Source organism: Phragmites australis, chromosome 8, assembly GCF_958298935.1.
Source record: "Phragmites australis chromosome 8, lpPhrAust1.1, whole genome shotgun sequence".
NCBI lineage: Eukaryota > Viridiplantae > Streptophyta > Magnoliopsida > Poales > Poaceae > Phragmites > Phragmites australis.
Genome location: NC_084928.1, coordinates 32310230 through 32328027, shown reverse-complemented (window position 1 = coordinate 32328027; position 17798 = coordinate 32310230). Strand labels below are relative to the sequence as shown.

Genomic DNA, 17798 nt, shown 5'->3' with positions numbered 1-17798 from the left:
GTGCACATATGACAGATCCATGTAGTTGGTGACAACTCCCTTTTCTCTCTAGGGGCACGCGTTGTAGTTATCTTGAACAGAGTACCAAGTTTCACTAACTCCAAGACACAGTATTCCAAGGTCTTCTTTTTTTAAAAAAGAAAGCAACGAGAACATCAATGTTCTAACCAATACCGTTATGTTGCTTTAGGTCATACAGTACCTAACTTGCATACACTCATTGACTACGGTAGACGTGCTGTATTCCCATGCTAAGCCAAGGATTAGTCATTTTCATGCCTTTACACGAGAGACGTGCTCTCCTGAAATACTAACCCAAAGGTGTTGGACAATGGTAGGTAGGATCCCTCTACTATCTTTGACAGACTCCATACTTGCATGAAAATGACTAAACCTTATCCATAACACCAGCTCTCATCATCAGAGTAAAATCCATACTTGCTCAAGCCTAAACCTTATCAAGAAACCACAATTTCTACACGAGCTAGATAAGTACAAGTGCAGTAAGGAGCTATCCTCATGACTGTTCAGTTGAATTCCATATCTATTTGACTTGAGATAAGCACCTGATGTAATTGTAAATACAGGATAGCCATTTCGTTTTTGAACAAAGTTGAAGAATGGCTATCATTTTGTCCATCCTGATGAGATAAGTAACGTACCAGTATGTCACAACTCACAAAGTCAAACTAAAGTATGTGTACACCCGTGGACCGTGGTAGGTGACTCAACAAGGCATCAAATATTCAACTGATTCAAATATGACATAATGAACACAATCTTAGGTATATGTTAATAATGCACGACTAGTTCCGCTAGGGGTTTCAGCAGGTTCTACAATACAGACCAATTACAGCATAAAATACAGCAAAAATAGGGGAAAGAGTTTCCAACTTGTCCCCGGAAAATATACTCTGAGCGAAGCGTGAACCACTTTAGTACTGCTCTTCATCACATCATAAACTAGATCAAGCTCTACTTCTAGCTCTGCGCTCTGGCTAGCAAGCCAGATAACGATACAGGGGAGTTCCTCATTTGTTCCTGAGCTTGTTTCATCTCCTCAGGATCTTCAGTTACAAAAAGTAAAGTCAGTTAGGCAGGTATAAAAATAAAATCAACACTAGCATTTCAGATGCCTCAGCAAGAAAGCTATTGGACAATCAATAATTGACAAGGGTTATCTACAGAGAACCAATACACTGGAACTCATCATGTACAAGCTCTAGGGGCACATATGATCCATCATTGCAACGATATATACTTAATCACACAAACGCCATGAACATCAGCCATCAGCTGCCTAATTACAGAGCATCATGAAGTACGCAATATTATGAAATCTACAACTGATTGGGCAAAAAAGCATAAGGTTTCTCTTGAGTGAAATTTCAGAGGAAATGTCGGTGTTGTCAAATTACCGTAACAAAATGGAACAAACAAGACAGCGTAAAAATGTTAAGTGTCAGATAATGGACTAAAGATACAAAAGATGGAAAAAGTAGATAATGTGTTTGCCCATGCCAATAAAACAGGTATTCAAAATAGTACACACACATATGCAGTTTTGCATCACCAAACATCATTTCAATGTACTTCTCCATTAAAGGACTAAAATTATATCCAAGAAATTCTGAAGAGCAGCAGTTTAAACTAATAAACTTGATGTCTTTGCTTGCTCCAAAATTTTTATACAGTTGTCTGGTGCACAATGCTCATTAAATACAACTAAACTCTACTATTATAAATGTGACTCTGAGTATTAACAGAATACTGCTCTTTAAAGCTGCTACTTGCATATAGTGTAGCCTGTAACCCATTCTTGGATGTAAAGGTGCGCAACTTACCTATGTTATCCATGATCTTGGGCATCACGAAGACCATTATGACCATAAAACCGACCATCAACCCCATGGGGCTCTTCAAAAGTGACATAATGGAGAAAGGTTCCCTTATCTTGAAAGAGTTGAAAAGAAAAAACAATCACAGAGGTGACTTTTACAAAATACTTGACAAAAGCAAGTGAAGAAACAGGTATACAAAAAATGATAGCAATAGCTACCTCATAGTACTGCTCTTCTTTCAGAGGTTCCAGCACAAGCTCATTTAGAACTCTTCTGGTTTCAGTCAATGCTGCTTGAATATATCCAGGATTCCTGGCACTGATGTCTATTCGAACCTATCGTGCAACAGAATAGGGAGTAAATTGCTGATGTCAATTTTTGCGCACCTTACCAACAAAATCAAGTAATACATACTTACTGGGGAAAAGAAGTAGCCAATTGAGAAGACCTCAATCAAATGAGTTCCAGCTGGCACATTGTGGCTTAAGTATATCATGTCAAGGAGCAACAATAAAGCAACATGGTATGCTCTGCTAACAATGCACTAACATTGTCTAAAATGAAACATTTACACAAAATGCCAATAGGAAACAAGTGGCACTAGCATTGTCTAAAATGAAACTCTTGTATTGTATCTTTTCTCATAACAAAGTTTACTAACAACAAATGGGAAAATGTACGATAACAAGAGACACACCAATGTAATAGGTGAATTTGTCCACATCAGAAAATTCAAAATAAAGTTCAAACTTGCGGCACGACATCTTTCGTAGGATACAATGAAAAGTAGCCATCTGGCCGAGCAAATGTAACCCTCTGACCACCATTGAGTATCACTTTTGTGTTTGATGTCTTGGCTGGAAGACCAAAGCCCTTCGCACTCACACCTATAGGCATAACACAAAAATAACATCAGATGGACATCATGGGAGGTAATTAGTGGCTTTTGGCTTGAAACTTAGGCCCCAAACAGGCTTCAAGGAGCAATAACAAAAACCCTAATTCCAAGATGATTATTTGGATGCCAGCATATTAATCCAATAAACCACCTCAGATATCTATAACCGCATGAATGAATCTGACACTGAAAATACCATGATTCTATCACAGGCTAAAAATACTCTCAGGAGGACAACACTCATAACCAGCTAGGAAATATTACATTAATACACTGTTAACTGCGTTCATTTTGAATTACTCCCGGTAAAACTGGCCAAGAAACATTGGTCTGAACAGTGAACACCATGTAAAAACATCCACACAACAAAGAAACTAGTTTAGGGGTAGGGGCAGAGAGATAAGATGCTCAACAGAAGATATCAGAGTGCCTCTTATTGCAGATGTCTTCTTAAAAAACCATGCTGGCACTGCCTCATTCTGGCATAAGAGTAAGATCTCGTCTCTAACTCATTTGGTTATGAAAACGTAGTAAAAATCAACACATAGACTTCAGAAACAGTTTCTATACCTGTTAATTCAGTTGATCGAAACGCTACAAACACCTGACAGCAGGAACCACACACACTTGCATATCTCACTGATTCAGGACTACAAATATGTTTGGATAAGCTATAAATTTAGCTAAAACTTGGCCAAAATCATTTACCAGTGAAGAAATGACCAATGGATCCCAAAACCAACCAAAACAGGGATTCGTCAAATTTACCAGCAAATGCTTGAGTACCACTAATTGTTTAACAACCAAAGCTGCTTCGACATCCAACTTCAGACAAAGGAACAGTCTGTAGCCCATAACAAGATACAAGCAAATCCGTGAAAACAACACTAGGCTGAGCTAAATATAGTAAGAAAGCTCTTGACATTGCACCGTGCTCATAATTCTCAACATCAGATGATCAATTACAGCTACTACAACAATTTATGCACCAGAATACCAGATCGACACCAATCGAGCACGAATCGCACTAGTGTGGTATCACCAAACAACCACAACGTACGAGAACTACCGGACGCATCTAATTTGGTACTGAGCTACACTGACACGATTCCTAAACGCTACAAACCTGGCAACAACCCGAACACGCATGTGTCGAAATCCCCAACGAATTCGCAAACTAAAGGTGAGGGGAGAAGGGTTACTCACCGTCGATCTTGACGCGACCGGCGATCGTGTACCCCTCGCCAGACCTAGAACCAAACCGGAAGAGTGGTTAGCACCCGGCCGATCGGATCGCAGAGGAACGAGAACGAACGGGGGAGATGGGCAGGGCAGGGCAGGGCACCCACCCGACTTGATGCGCTGCAGCGGCGCCGAGGCACGCCGACGCGACGGCGACGACAACGAGGAGGAGGAGGAGGTGGCTGAGGGAGGAAGCGGCCATCGTCGCCGTGGTCGTCGTTGCTCGTCGCGGTCGCGGAAGTGAAGGAGAACTCGTCGCGGCGGCTTCTGGGGTGGTTTGGTGTTCTCGCCGTTGGCTTCGAGGAGACGGCGAGTAAAGGGCTATTCCTCTTGGGTTCAATTTTCACGGGCCGGGTTGGACCAGTAGAATCGCAGGATCCCATCCGGCCCACGATACCATGGATTCTGGATTTTTATATATTTTTAAATCGAAAAATTATAAATATATACATCCATTTTAAAATTTCGTCGTTCCAACCGACGACAACTAAAAAGAAAATATAGAGTTTTAATACTCTTAAATTTTGAAAAATGTATCAAAATAATCATACAAATTTGAAAAAAAATGTGGTGCACAAGATAATATAATTTAGTGCTCCAAAAAAATTCAACACAAACAATCCTGTCTCTGTCGCTCTTCCAGACGATAAGACTATAGAGCAATTTTAAAATGGACACACATATTTGTAATTTTTGAATTTAAAAGAATATAAAAAAGTCCGGAATCTGTGAGGGTGCTGGCGAGTGGGGACAGGGGCCAACGGGCCACAGTGGCAGGGCCCGCGCAACCAACCTCACGTGTTACGAGGCATGGTGACGGGAGCGGTCGTGCTTGTCAGCGATTCATCCCGGCGGGCCTCGTCAGCGAGTGGGCTCTTTGCCGTTCCTTCACTGCTTGGCTTGCTCGCCGAACTGATTGCCAACGCAGCGGCAGTGCCGCCGAGCACGAGCCCGCCGGGAGGTTCCTATACCCGCCGCTCCGGGGTGCGCTGCCGCCGCCGCTGCCGCCATAGCGCCGCTCCTCTGATCTCTCGGTCTAGCGGAGCGGGGATCCTTTCATTCGGGCGTGGTTCGGTTTCTTCCATTGTTGGTAAGTAATCCTACCTTGCTTGGATGGATTCTATGGATTCACTTGGTCTCTCAATTAGATCCAAACTCTCTCTCTCTCTCTCTCTCTCTCTCTCTCTCTCTCTCTCTCTCTCTCGTTTGTTGTCGATTTGTGCGATGCGTGGTGCCCTACTAATCCAAATCCATCCATTCGGCGCTCAAGGTCGACGCTAGTTGACACCCATGACTTCCTGGCGCCCAATTAAGGTGCGGATGCAGCTTATTTTTTTCAAAAGAATTGGGGTTCAACTCTAGCCATACCACACGCCAACTCCGCCACTGTGTCGTTCATGCAGAACGGATATCAAGCCAAAAAACAAACAATTTTTATGGCAGTGCTTATCTTTTGACCTATTGATGCATTAAAAATTCATTCAGAACCAACTATTTGTATGCAGATCAATGTGAAGAGTATGAAAGGTCAAACTGAAATGAACAGGAATTAGGATAGATTTGCTACACTCCTTTAGCTCATAAAGGAAAAAACCAGTAAAGAGAGCCACTGACGCTTAAATTTAAATGCCTGTTATCAGGTTGAGTGCCCTAAGGAACCGGTGGTTGAATAGACGTTCTTCTTCTTATTCTTCTGACCTCCTTCACTCGTAGAGCTGGCACTGGTTTATATATGCGTCTTCTATTGTTTGTTAATTTGTTCTTGTTATTTCTAGAGTGTGGCAGCTCTATGGCCAATATAGACGTAGTTTTGTTGTTTTCTCGTATTCTTTTTTTTTTCATGACATAGTACCAATGTACCATATATAGATGCTATATTATGGTTGTTTCTATGATTCACGATTCTTTCTATCTTTTTCAACTGGATTTAAGTAGGTTCCTAATAACATCAAATTGTTACGATCTATAGTCATGGGTAGGGTCGACCAGATTAATGGCTGGAAACTGGATGTTTTCCTTTTCTGTGAGATTTTCTAACACATTCCTCTTTTTTCTTAGTAACTGTAAAAGCCCTGCCATCTACTTTTAATATGTAATAGATTAGTGATCGTATCTTCATGTAAAGGCAGTAGTGCCATGGTTCGACAAGTAATGAGGTAGGGTTAGTCTTTCATTAGCTCATCTGGTGGCATTGGCTCTAGGACCACAATGGTGATACCAAACTAATGATGTTAATATCAAACTAATGGGACCTATGTGTACTGCTGCTCTTACACAAAATACTAATATTTTAGTTGCTATTCTTCTCGCCAAGTCCCTTGTGTACTAGCAATGCTACATTGCTAGTTCATGAGTATAATATTTCTGTTGTGCGATCAGTTATTAGAAAAACTAATTCTTTTGCCATCGCATGAATCTCATATGTGTTTTTTTTTCAAAATGATTTTGTAATTTTAGGCTGAGGGGCATCAACGTTTTCCTAAATCAATGAGTGGCTGGGGTTTTCTGGTGTTATTGCTACATGTTCTTTCATGCCTGGTTAGTGGTGTCCACTCTAGTCGCACAAGCTCTTACGTGCGTACGGAGTTCCCATCTACGGATATACCTTTAGAAAGTGAATGGTTTGCAATTCCAAAGGACTACAATGCTCCACAGCAGGTAAGTAACTTTTTCACCCAATGTTAGCTCATTATCAGTACTGCCGTAGTATACTCTGTTTAGTGCTTATTCTGCTCCCAGGTTCATATCACTCAAGGTGACTATGATGGAAAGGCAGTTATAGTATCTTGGGTCACTGTAGAAGATCATGGGTCAAGTGAAGTGTTTTATGGCAAAAAGGAGAACCAGTATGATCAAAAAGCAGAAGGAACAACAACAAATTATACGTTTTACGACTACAAATCTGGATACATACACCACTGCCTTGTTGATGGCCTTGAGGTAATATACTAAATTACTAATAGGCTTCATTTTTCTTCTCATGCTTCAGGCTTTGTGTTGTATTCTTATTCAAAATGTTTGCTCTGTACACTATTCACCCTGCCAAATATGATAACTCAAATGCAATGCTTTCTCTGATAGAGTTCATTTCTCTTGTTAAAAAAAATCTATTAATGCAGCTACTTTATAGAATGCTATTTATGCAGTTATCAGTCAATTATTGTGCACATGTTAGACTGGCCAAAGAATGTGTATTTATTAAATTTCAACTGTACAAGGTTATTTTATTCAAACATGATGTGCACCTATTAAATTGATTTCGGACATTTTTCTCATCTCTGCAGAGTCAATTTCTAGCCCTTAGTATGTACTGTCAATTCCCTATGTAAAATTACAAATACATCTTATAACATTCTTGTTTGCACTTTGCAGTATAACACTAAATATTATTATAAGATTGGAAGTGGAGGTTCAGCTCGAGAATTTTGGTTCCAGACACCTCCAGCAATTGATCCAGATGCATCATACACATTTGGCATCATAGGTTTGTCTTGTCTTATATTATTATCATATTTTACTCACTGCATGTGTCGTCGAATTGCATTGTACCTCTAACAATACTTACTCTAGCTAGGCTGCATGAGAACAAAGCTGCTGTTGAGCAAAACGAGCATATGTTTATCTTGATCAGCTTATACTATGTAATGATTAGGCACAGCTAATGGCTATAACTGCGATCTTACCTTAGTTATGTCCTGATTCCCACTCCCAAAATGCATTCTGTCCTTCTATACAAAAATTCCTGGAAAACCATAAAATCAACTAGCTATAAAAGACAGAAGTTAGGTGAATGATATGGCCTTAGTGGTAGCAATGCAGCACTTTGAACAGCTTGATCTTAACTCTTTCTGGCTCTGTTGTTCTAGGTGATCTTGGGCAAACATTTAATTCTCTCTCAACTCTTCAACATTATGAGAAAACTGGAGGACAAACTGTTTTATTTGTTGGGGACTTGTCATATGCTGATAGATATGAACATAATGATGGCATTCGTTGGGATTCTTGGGGCCGACTTGTTGAACGCAGTACTGCATACCAACCATGGATTTGGAATGCTGGAAACCATGAAATAGAATACAGGCCTGATCTGGTAATTTATCTTCTCATCTTTGTAACTTTTTGCTACTGAAAGTCCCAAACGAGTCTAAGTCTAAAAAATTAGCAAGTTGATACTCCCAACATTTATTGGGTTATGTTCTGGAACCTTTCCTGTGTTGTTGTTTCTTGTTTAAGCATGTTTAAAAGACGGCAAGTACCGGTAAAAGAACACTGGAAAAGCTGAAAGGTTTTGATATTGACTATAGAGATGTTCTTATTGGTTAGGTTTAAGCTGACGATTTTGATGTAATTACATATTATGGCTATGATATGGTTTGATGTAATTACATATTATGTTCTTATTGGTTAGGTTCTTATTGGTTAGGTTCTTATTGGTTAGGTTTCAGACCTTGCCAAGGATTTATTCTTAGAACATTATGACATGATCGAAACAACATCTCGTTCCATTTGAACATTAATTAACTGAGCCTAACATGCTTTTAAAAGGAAAACTTTACCAAATCTTGCTATCTTTTCTTTCAATAACTCTGTCTCTCTTCTTATTTTATATTTTCAGGGAGAAACTTCTACATTTAAGCCATATCTGCATAGGTATATGACTCCATATTTGGCATCAAAGAGCAATTCTCCTATGTGGTATGCTGTCAGGCGTGCATCTGCTCATATCATCGTGTTATCTAGCTATTCCCCATTTGGTAACGTGCTCTTCCAGCTTGCTTTGTTTTGTTTCCACCATGTATTTTGTGATATGAAGTTATTGTGCAAGAAGTTTAAAGTCGTGGTCTCTGTTACTCCTAGATTTAGGATATTTTTTTGGTTTCACTGAAAGTTCGAAAGTGCTGTTAAGTAATAAGTAGTTGTAACCTGTAATGTTTGGTGGGGACAGGTGTTGATGCTACTCTTAATGAGTACATGCCTACAAGTAATCCATTTAAATCGACGCCATATCTGTTACTCCATTTCAAAATATAGGGCATGGTTTAACACAGTGTGGTCTCCAAAACCAAACTTTGACCATTGGTTTCTCTTATATTTGTTTGTAGCAACAAAATTATAATCATAGGAAATTATTTTCAAATACTAATCTAATGGTACTATTTTTGTATCACAAAACCTACATATTGCTAGACTAAATTGTTAGTCAAAGATTATAAAGTTTGGATCTTGAAATTCTTGTGCGCCTTATAAAAAGAAATGGAAGGAGTACTCGATTTTAGAAGCATGTGTGATTTAATTGTTGGATTGCTCTTCACTGAGTTAACTGATTTGTCAGTTCTGTTAACTGATTTAAGTATGTGTTCTAAACTTCTGATGTTTAATAGTAAAATACACTCCTCAATGGTGGTGGCTGAAGAATGAATTCAAGCGAGTGGACAGGGAGAAGACACCTTGGCTTATAGTTCTCATGCATTCTCCCATGTACAACAGCAATGAGGCACATTATATGGAGGGTGAGAGTATGAGGGCTGCTTTTGAGAAATGGTTTGTGAAGTACAAGGTCGACTTGGTATTTGCAGGGCATGTTCATGCTTATGAGAGATCAGTAAGTTCTTCCCTTAAGCACACTATCGTTCAATTTGCATTATTTTGCATGATAGAATTGCTGAACTTGGTATGAATTTTGTAAATTCTCTCCTTGGGAGTTGAATCAGTTAAATTATTCTAGCTTGTTAGGTCTTGGCCAGAGCTTTGAACGTTGATTTCTCATTAATACATTTCTATGTGAATTACTTGCAGTATCGCATTTCTAATGTCAACTACAACATAACATCGGGAAATCAATATCCAGTGCCAAACAAATCTGCTCCCGTATACATAACAGTTGGTGATGGAGGTAACCAGGAAGGACTTGCTTCAAGGTGCGGGGAACTATGGGCAAGTAAATTAAGTATTAGTGATATTTTGTTTATTGAACCCTTTACACCCTTGTGGCCTAGTAGAGCACAAGGTTGTGGTGGTTGAGGTCATTTTTTTTTTAATCCCTGCTTTCCTTAGAATCAAAGATACACAGTTCCCCCTGTAGTCCTGTGTCTTCTTGATTCCCTTGTTATTGTTTATTGGACTCTTACAATGCTTGCTTGCTGGTCAAACCCTCCATGTTCCAGGTTTTATGATCCACAACCAGACTACTCTGCATTCAGAGAGGCTAGTTACGGTCATTCAATTTTACAACTGAAAAATAGGACTCATGCTGTCTACTGGTGGAATAGAAATGATGATGGAAAGCATGTACCAGCAGACACCGTGGTATTTCACAACCAATACTGGTGAGTCTACTAACTGACAGTTTTAATCTAAGGCCGACTATTGTTCTTAAATCTTAATGTTCATCATTTGCTTCTTTTACGAGCCTAATATTTTGGTTTTGCCAATATATCCTGATATGCAGACTATTACTTTTTGTAATATGCAATTGCTTTCCTAAGCTCTAACTATTGCTGCTATCCATCTGGATGAATGGACATTGTTTGGCAGGACAAGCAACACTCGTCGCAGGAGGTTGAAGAAGAAACATTTCCATCTTGAGAAACTTGAGGAGTTGATTTCCCTATTCTAGAAGTTGATCTTGCAGAAGCAGCATGAACTTGTGACACAATGTCAGAATAGAACTGCTGCTAGTGTTCGGCGCTTTTCTGAAGCAGCAGTGATCAACCGGAAAGTCAGGCTATATCTGACATCATGCCCAAGGAGCCATGCTGACTCCTGTGGATCTGAGTGCTGTACTGTATGAATATAATGAAAATAGTAAGAGTTAATCGGTACAGGTGTAACATTTTACGTACAATGAACAGTTGTTTCCCCCCTTAGTTGGGTACCATTGTCGGCATCTTGCCATTGGGAATTTGTGGATTAATTCTCTTCCATTCGCTACCGGATTATGAACTGATGTGACCACATGCTGACGCTATGAATTCTCCCACTGAAAAACTGGCAAGCGCATTATGTCAACTGGATCATTCTTAAATTCAGACCTGGCCCAACCCATGAAGGCAGCCTTCCCTGGAATTGGTAATGCTCCTACTTGACCTGTAGCTTTCGTGTTTTGACATCCTAATTTCTATTCTGCTTTTGCCTACTTTCTTTTTTAAATTGGCCATGCGTCACCTTAACAATTCAGTACCGTTTCATGGAGTCGTCTTGTCACGATCGTAGCCATAATTTGTTTGTTCTTGCTTTATGATTCGAATAAAAAACTTCCTTTTTTTCTAGGAGTAACAATTTTTTCTCAAACGCATCCCTTCCTATCAGGGATTCAAAGACTGGTCCAAATAATTTATAAATTATTCATGTTCCACAAGTAATTCCTCCAAAATTTGCGTACAAAAAATATACAACCGGAAGTTATTGCCATGATCGAGAGCATTTCCCCATGATTGAAAAAAAATTGTTCCCATCAGAACAGAAGCAGTCACTGAAGAAAAGAAAGTTCAGAGCAGACCACGGTTAACAAAATCATTTGAGATCCGAAAATCGTTACCCGGTGATTTTACAAAATTTGCGAATATCGTGAAAATCGCTTAAAAATTGGTGAAAAATTGTTCAAATTCACCAATTTTGTAAATCGGAGGCAAAAAATGACCAAATCAACGATTTGATAATCGCTTGATTTGAACCGAAAATCACTCGAATTCCATCAAAACTAACCGTGTTTTCCGCATTTCGTTTGTGATTCAAAACCGCTCGAATTCGATCGAAAACAAAAAAAAAAGTTCAATCTTGTAAAATCGATAACTAATTCATCTGAGCTTCAAATCAAGTGAAACAATTTTTGTTGGTTTTCTTGTAACATGATCTACATGATAAAAATATTTATAGTCATAAAAAATTGTATATTTTCTATGAGAAAATGTATTTGTTAAACCTAGTTAAATGCATAGTTAATTCTTTACTAATCCAAAAAATATGAAACTAATTTTATTAGTCTTCTTATATGATCCTATTTCTTTTATAAATACATGAACTCATGAAATAGTTATTGTAGCATACATGATTGTGTAAATGTGTTGCAACTAGATTATTTTTTTGAATTTTTTAGGATTATTTATATTTTTAATTCAAATTTAAAAATCAATCGATTTCTAAATACGGTGCAATCGAATTGATCGATATTCATGAATATTAAGTGATTTTTAATGATTTTTTAAACCGTGGAGCAGACTAGATCACACCTGCCAGATCTAACAACACCTTCCATCCCGTGCTTAACAACTGTGCTAATATTCCTTCAGGATAAGCTCACGCATTAACTAATCACCCACAGGTGGGTAGCTCAGCTCAGCTCGTACCACATCGGACCCACATGGTCAGGTCAGAGGCGGAGGCGACAGCGGAAGCTAGGGGTTAGCATTATCTTCAGGAATGTGATGACTCGGATCTGATTACCTGAACACGTCCGAGGAGCTGGACTGCCCACTCGGTCTCGGCAGCTCGTCTCGTCTTGGCACGGCGGATTGACAGCGCCACCGCCCGCCGGGCGCCGCTGGGCACGCGGGAAGGGCGCCGTGCGGGCGCGGTCGTGAGCCAGACAGGCAGAGAACTAGGGTGTGTTTTGGTGGTTAAGTAATGTCATATATGTTGAAAATAAAATTATTTAGTTGATGGTATGTATTTAAATAATTTAAATTAATTTTTTTTTATAGTTAACTAAATTTGATACGGATACAATAGTTGAGTTTATGATTGGTTACTCATATTAAGATAATTTTATTACTGATAAATATATCTGTTTGTATGAACAGATGCAAAGATTGTATCCGCTCAGCTATGATGAGATTGTATATTTACATGCGCTCGTAAAGACAGAATAGTAAATGCAATCAAACAAATATATATCTTTCTAAAATTATATGTATCCATTAAATTATATTAGTAGAAATTTAAATAACCAAACACAATGTACTACTGCCGCGTCACCGCAGCAAGTTGTGTGCAGGCAAAGGCAAGTAGGGCTGTAGGGGGAATATCTAATGAGAATAGCGACGAGATGGCGATGGTGACTAGTTTGATGATGGTTGCATGCGTTTGTATGGGTTGGATGGCTTTACTGTTTCTCTCGGTCTCTTTATCTAATGGTTTGTTTGGATTATAAGAGTTTTGTAAGAAATTAAGGGGTGTTCGGTATGGATTTTATGGCTTTTCTATTTAGAACTGGTGAATCTCTGCTAAATTATGTGCTCCCCTAACCCTATTACGTAAATATGCTGCATTGCATATTATATAGTCGTTCATAGTTGACCCGATCACTAAGAAGAAAATTATTTGGTAAACAATGAGCACCTATTCGCCCTATTCGGGTCATGGTCACCGACGGCAGGGGTGGCCTATAAGTCAAATTCAATTGCCTTGGCAAGCGGGAAAGGTCAAATGCACCGCCCCTAGCAACGGTCATATCATACCCGCCTAGAAAGTTTCTAAACTTATTTTTTTTATTATAGATACATGATATTTTTGATAAAATAGTCTTAAATATATATAATTTTAACTGATTTTTATTAAAGTATTTTTTAAGATAAATTTACATATATAATTTTAAAAAATTTAAACTAAATATTTTTAAGCTATTTTTAATTAAAATTTTAATTATTTTTAAAATAATATATATTTATGATTGAAGAGAGTATAAATGATCAGGTACGCATTGAATTTCCTTTTTCGGAATACCAAGTGATGTGTAGATCAAAATAAATGGTCTCGCATAATGCCTTTTCCTTCAGAGCAGGGCATAGACTTTTGCAAATAAATAAATGCTCATCTAGTAGATCGATCCATCTTCCCCAGCAAGAAACGCGAGAATCATCCCAAGAAGCTCCAAAGAACTCACATCATACATCATGCGCCATGCCGCATTATTGTGTGCGACTGCGGGCACCAAAAGCTAGGACCGATTGAATTTTCCGTATTTTTTTTTTTGACCATCAAATTCCTTGTAGATTTCCCGTGCGAGAACTGGTAGCAGAAAAAAAAGGTGTGCATGGACTATTTTCCTGACAAACAGGGCGCCGCTAAATGAAATAAAATTATAATTAAGCAAGCAAATTGCACTTTTTTCACAATTAGCAGCAGGAGTAACAACACAGTTCCTACTATCTCATTTGGGGCATTGTGAAATATTTTTATCGATTTGGAAGTAATTGTAAATATCTTGTATTCTACTCCCTCCGATCTGAAATAAATGTCGTTTTAGATATGACACGGTTCCTAAAATATAACTTTAACTATCATTTTTTAATATATTGATAAAATATAGTAAAAATATATCGTTATGAAAGTATTTTTCAAGATAAATCTACTCATGTCATTTTCAAGTATCAATACTTAATACATAAAAAGTAATTTATTGCTAAAGTTTAAAATAGTTCATTGCACGTAATCCAAAATAACGCTTATTTTACACTGGAGTGAGTAAGGTAGTGTTTGGTTGAAAGTACTAGGTGGATGGCCTTGTCAAGTATTTTAGGCTCAATCTTGTGTTTAGTTGGTGGATGAGAGCAGATGAGTTCGTCTGACCGAAGCAAATATTGGCTCATATCCCGGAGGACCTGATCCCTCCAAATTACTCGCACAAGGCCATCCATCTTGCTCCGCACCCCTCAACTCCGCGATCCTCTCACCTCCCATGACTCTCTCGACCGCCTCTCTCGTGACTCTGTCCCTCCTCAGACGATGCCAAAAGCGCCACGTCCATGAAGGTCGTCGCCTCCACTGTGAATCCGTCTCGAAGCGGACCTCTTGGCACAAGGATTTAGCCGGAGAAGTCTGGTGGTGGCAGATAAAAAACAAGGTTGGTGGGGGTTCTCGCCGGAATTAGAGAAGAAGAGAGATGGATAGCTTGATTGCTTTGGTGTAGAAGAAGAGAGAGGAGGGATGAAGAAGATAGAGGCATCGATGTAGGATCGAGGAGACCGACTACAGGGGAATGAATAGGCGGTTCTAAAAATTATGTATCAATTTAACCGATAAAAATGTGAAATTAAAATGGTCGGTTATAACACATATAAAACCTCCAAACTCTATGTCTCAATAAAGTGATCAATTCTATGTCTATGTCAAAGTTTACAACTTAGGATGACATGTAAGTAATTATGATTCTAGGAATATAAATTGCACGAGTTAAATTGTATGAAAGTAAATATCACAATATAGAAGTAAATAGTTTGAGAGATGACACCCGAAGTTTATCTTGTGGTATCATTGATTTGCCGATCACCCCTAATCTACGTTGAGGTGTGTTCAAGCCTTTAATCGCTCCTCTATCATGTATGTAATTATCAATTATCACCACGAGAAGGGACTCTCCACGAGCAACTTGATCTTGAGCCGATTAATCTAATGAATCACTCGCTACCTCGATTCCACTAAAGTTGCACTTTACCTCTCCGATAAGGCGTGCACAAAGCCTCTCACAATCACCATCTGGCTCCTTCAGAAGCTTCTTTGAAGGGCTCAACGGTGCAGCCACCTCCAATCTGTCTAGAAGGCGGCAACCTCCAAGAGTGACAAGCTAAGAAGAATTCGACTCTCACCAAATGCCTAAAGCTTAATCACTAATGCAAATACACTTGATTCTTGCCTCACAACACTCTCTATGCGCAACACATACACAAATATATGAGGATGACTTTTCTTAGCTCAAGTATGCTTAATGGGAGCAGCAACTCTTACCCAAGCTGTTGTACACGGGGTATTATAGGCCACAATCCGAAATATAGTCGTTGCCCAAAGTCTAACTTCTTTTCGTATCTGGCGGTCAGACCGTCACTGGATAAATGGCTCTAAAACTAGCCGTTGCTGACTTTTCGGGCCTCTAGTGGTCAGATCGGCCCTCTCTGGTGGTCAGACCGCCACCCGTTCTAGAAAGATGTAAGTTCTCTACAAGTTTCAGGAGTCTGATCGTCCACTTTGACGGTTAGACCATCATCCTGGTGATCAGACCGGAGCTCTTAACGGTCAAACCGTCACTCCCTAATCAGCACAACTGACACTCAGAGAAACGACGACAACTTTTTAACCTAATACTCAATTTAGATAATCTTTGACTCTACAGAAAGCTTATTCAAAGGGCTATACATCTCAACTGATTGCTTGATCTCAAACACATTGAATCAAAGATAAAACATAGTCCAAAGATTCACCACAATAAAACCTACATGAACCTTAAACTTTTGCAAAATAAATTTGCAACATAAAAATTTCATACGACCAAGCGTTAATGTATTCATTATGTCAACTTGCAAACCACCTTTACAAACTATAGTATTCTACCAAAGAGAGTATGCATATTTAAGATTGAGCTTATCAACATATAGTAAATCTCAAGTAATCGTCAAGACCCCTCTTAATAGTACGATATTTATCCTATTAATCTGGTAATTTTTCTTCTCTAATCACTATTGACTGGTAAAAGAAAATGCACTATATTTTACACCTTTGCCTTGAGCTAGCCATCCCACCAGACTTGATGAACACATCATTCGAGTCTCGATGCTTCTTTCAGGCTTGTCATCAACTCTTCACTCTTCACTTGATGATGATGTTAATCCTCGCTTCCTATCTCGATCCTCTTTTGATCAAGCTCAATGAAGTTCAATTGATTGCTTCTATACACCAAGTATGAAAGATTTCTCTTTTCACATCATCTTCATCCGGTTCACCACTAAGATACGAATCACAAGCATCAAGCACACAAGTTGTTCACTAAGCTTATCTCGATCTTGCTCTTCCAACATAACACATTGAATATCTTAACTCAATATTTGCCTTCATATAAAACCTAACCCAACTTACTCTTAAGCAAATAGCACATAGATTAATCTATAAAACTCAATTGACAATTTTATAACTTCAGTTACTTGTTATCTACAAGTAACTTTGATCTTCATACTTATTGTCAATATTCTTAAGACCCTCTTTAAACTCCGAGATCTCTTCCTCTTTAGCTTCTTCTTCTTCAAATGAGCATCACTTTGAGCTCAATAACCTCGATGCATATCTTTTGATCTCATAACATTTCTCAATGAATCTATGCTTTATCACTTATGTATCTCCTGTAGAATATCCTACAAATAATTTTTAACATAATTATTAATCCATTTGTATTATCAAAACTTACCCAGCATTACGTAAATCTCATTCATCTTGATACATTTCTCTTTATCACATAACATTCTTCAATTAATCTATATTCAATCCTCCATACATCACATATAAAAAATAACCTACTACCAATTATCAATATAATTGTTAGTCCATATATATTATTATTAATTATTAAAATTATATTTAAAGGTTAGATGCACCTTTCACTTGACGGTTTAAATAGAGGCCGGGCGGAGATGGCTCCCTCCTCGGCTCGGGATGGGCAAAGGACGATGGCGGCCGACGTTGTGAGCCCGGAGTGCTTGGACCTCACGGTAGACTTAATCTCTGTGACGGCGTTGAAGCTGCCCTCCATCTTGGCGTAGTGGTGCTGTGAGAAGCTAGCTTCTAGCTGTTGTTGTGGGTACAGTGTACTTGATTGTTTAAATTTTTTATTTAATTCTTGGTTTTATCTGTGAATGCAAGATTAGTCTAATTTTTTTAAATATTTTTATAAATAAACTAGAAGTCATTAACAACCCGTTTTAATTAGTTAAAAATCTTGACCAACATCTAATCAAATTTGTCCAAAGAAACGTACTTTTATAACTTCTACAATTTTAATGCTTACAATAAATTTCTAAAAATCTAAAAAAATTACTAAATTTTCTCTCATATGATGT

General features: G+C 38.5%; 2 protein-coding genes across 3 annotated transcripts; one reads left to right on the top strand and one right to left on the bottom strand.

Moving 5' to 3' along the window:
• Positions 1-723: 723 nt before the first annotated feature.
• On the bottom strand, positions 724-4299 carry LOC133927102 (ER membrane protein complex subunit 7 homolog). Its single transcript, XM_062373402.1, has 7 exons — positions 4089-4299; positions 3946-3989; positions 2620-2728; positions 2260-2323; positions 2060-2176; positions 1845-1953; positions 724-1067 (listed from the first exon to the last, which is right to left on the bottom strand). Exons 1-7 carry the CDS (start codon positions 4181-4183, stop codon positions 982-984), a joined length of 624 nt encoding a protein of 207 aa, XP_062229386.1. The 5' UTR covers positions 4184-4299; the 3' UTR covers positions 724-981.
• A 524-nt stretch (positions 4300-4823) lies between these two features.
• Positions 4824-10919, top strand: LOC133927100 (phosphoenolpyruvate phosphatase-like). 2 transcript variants are annotated; one of them, XM_062373400.1, is made up of 11 exons: positions 4824-5071; positions 5252-5295; positions 6439-6639; positions 6721-6921; positions 7354-7465; positions 7848-8071; positions 8597-8735; positions 9363-9583; positions 9778-9899; positions 10146-10307; positions 10516-10919. In XM_062373400.1, the coding sequence occupies exons 2-11, from the start codon at positions 5272-5274 to the stop codon at positions 10595-10597; spliced, it is 1488 nt and encodes a 495-aa protein (XP_062229384.1). In that variant the 5' UTR covers positions 4824-5071; positions 5252-5271; the 3' UTR covers positions 10598-10919. The 2 variants fall into 2 exon arrangements, with proteins under 2 accessions (XP_062229384.1, XP_062229385.1); XM_062373401.1 differs by lacking the exon at positions 5252-5295.
• Positions 10920-17798: the final 6879 nt, after the last annotated feature.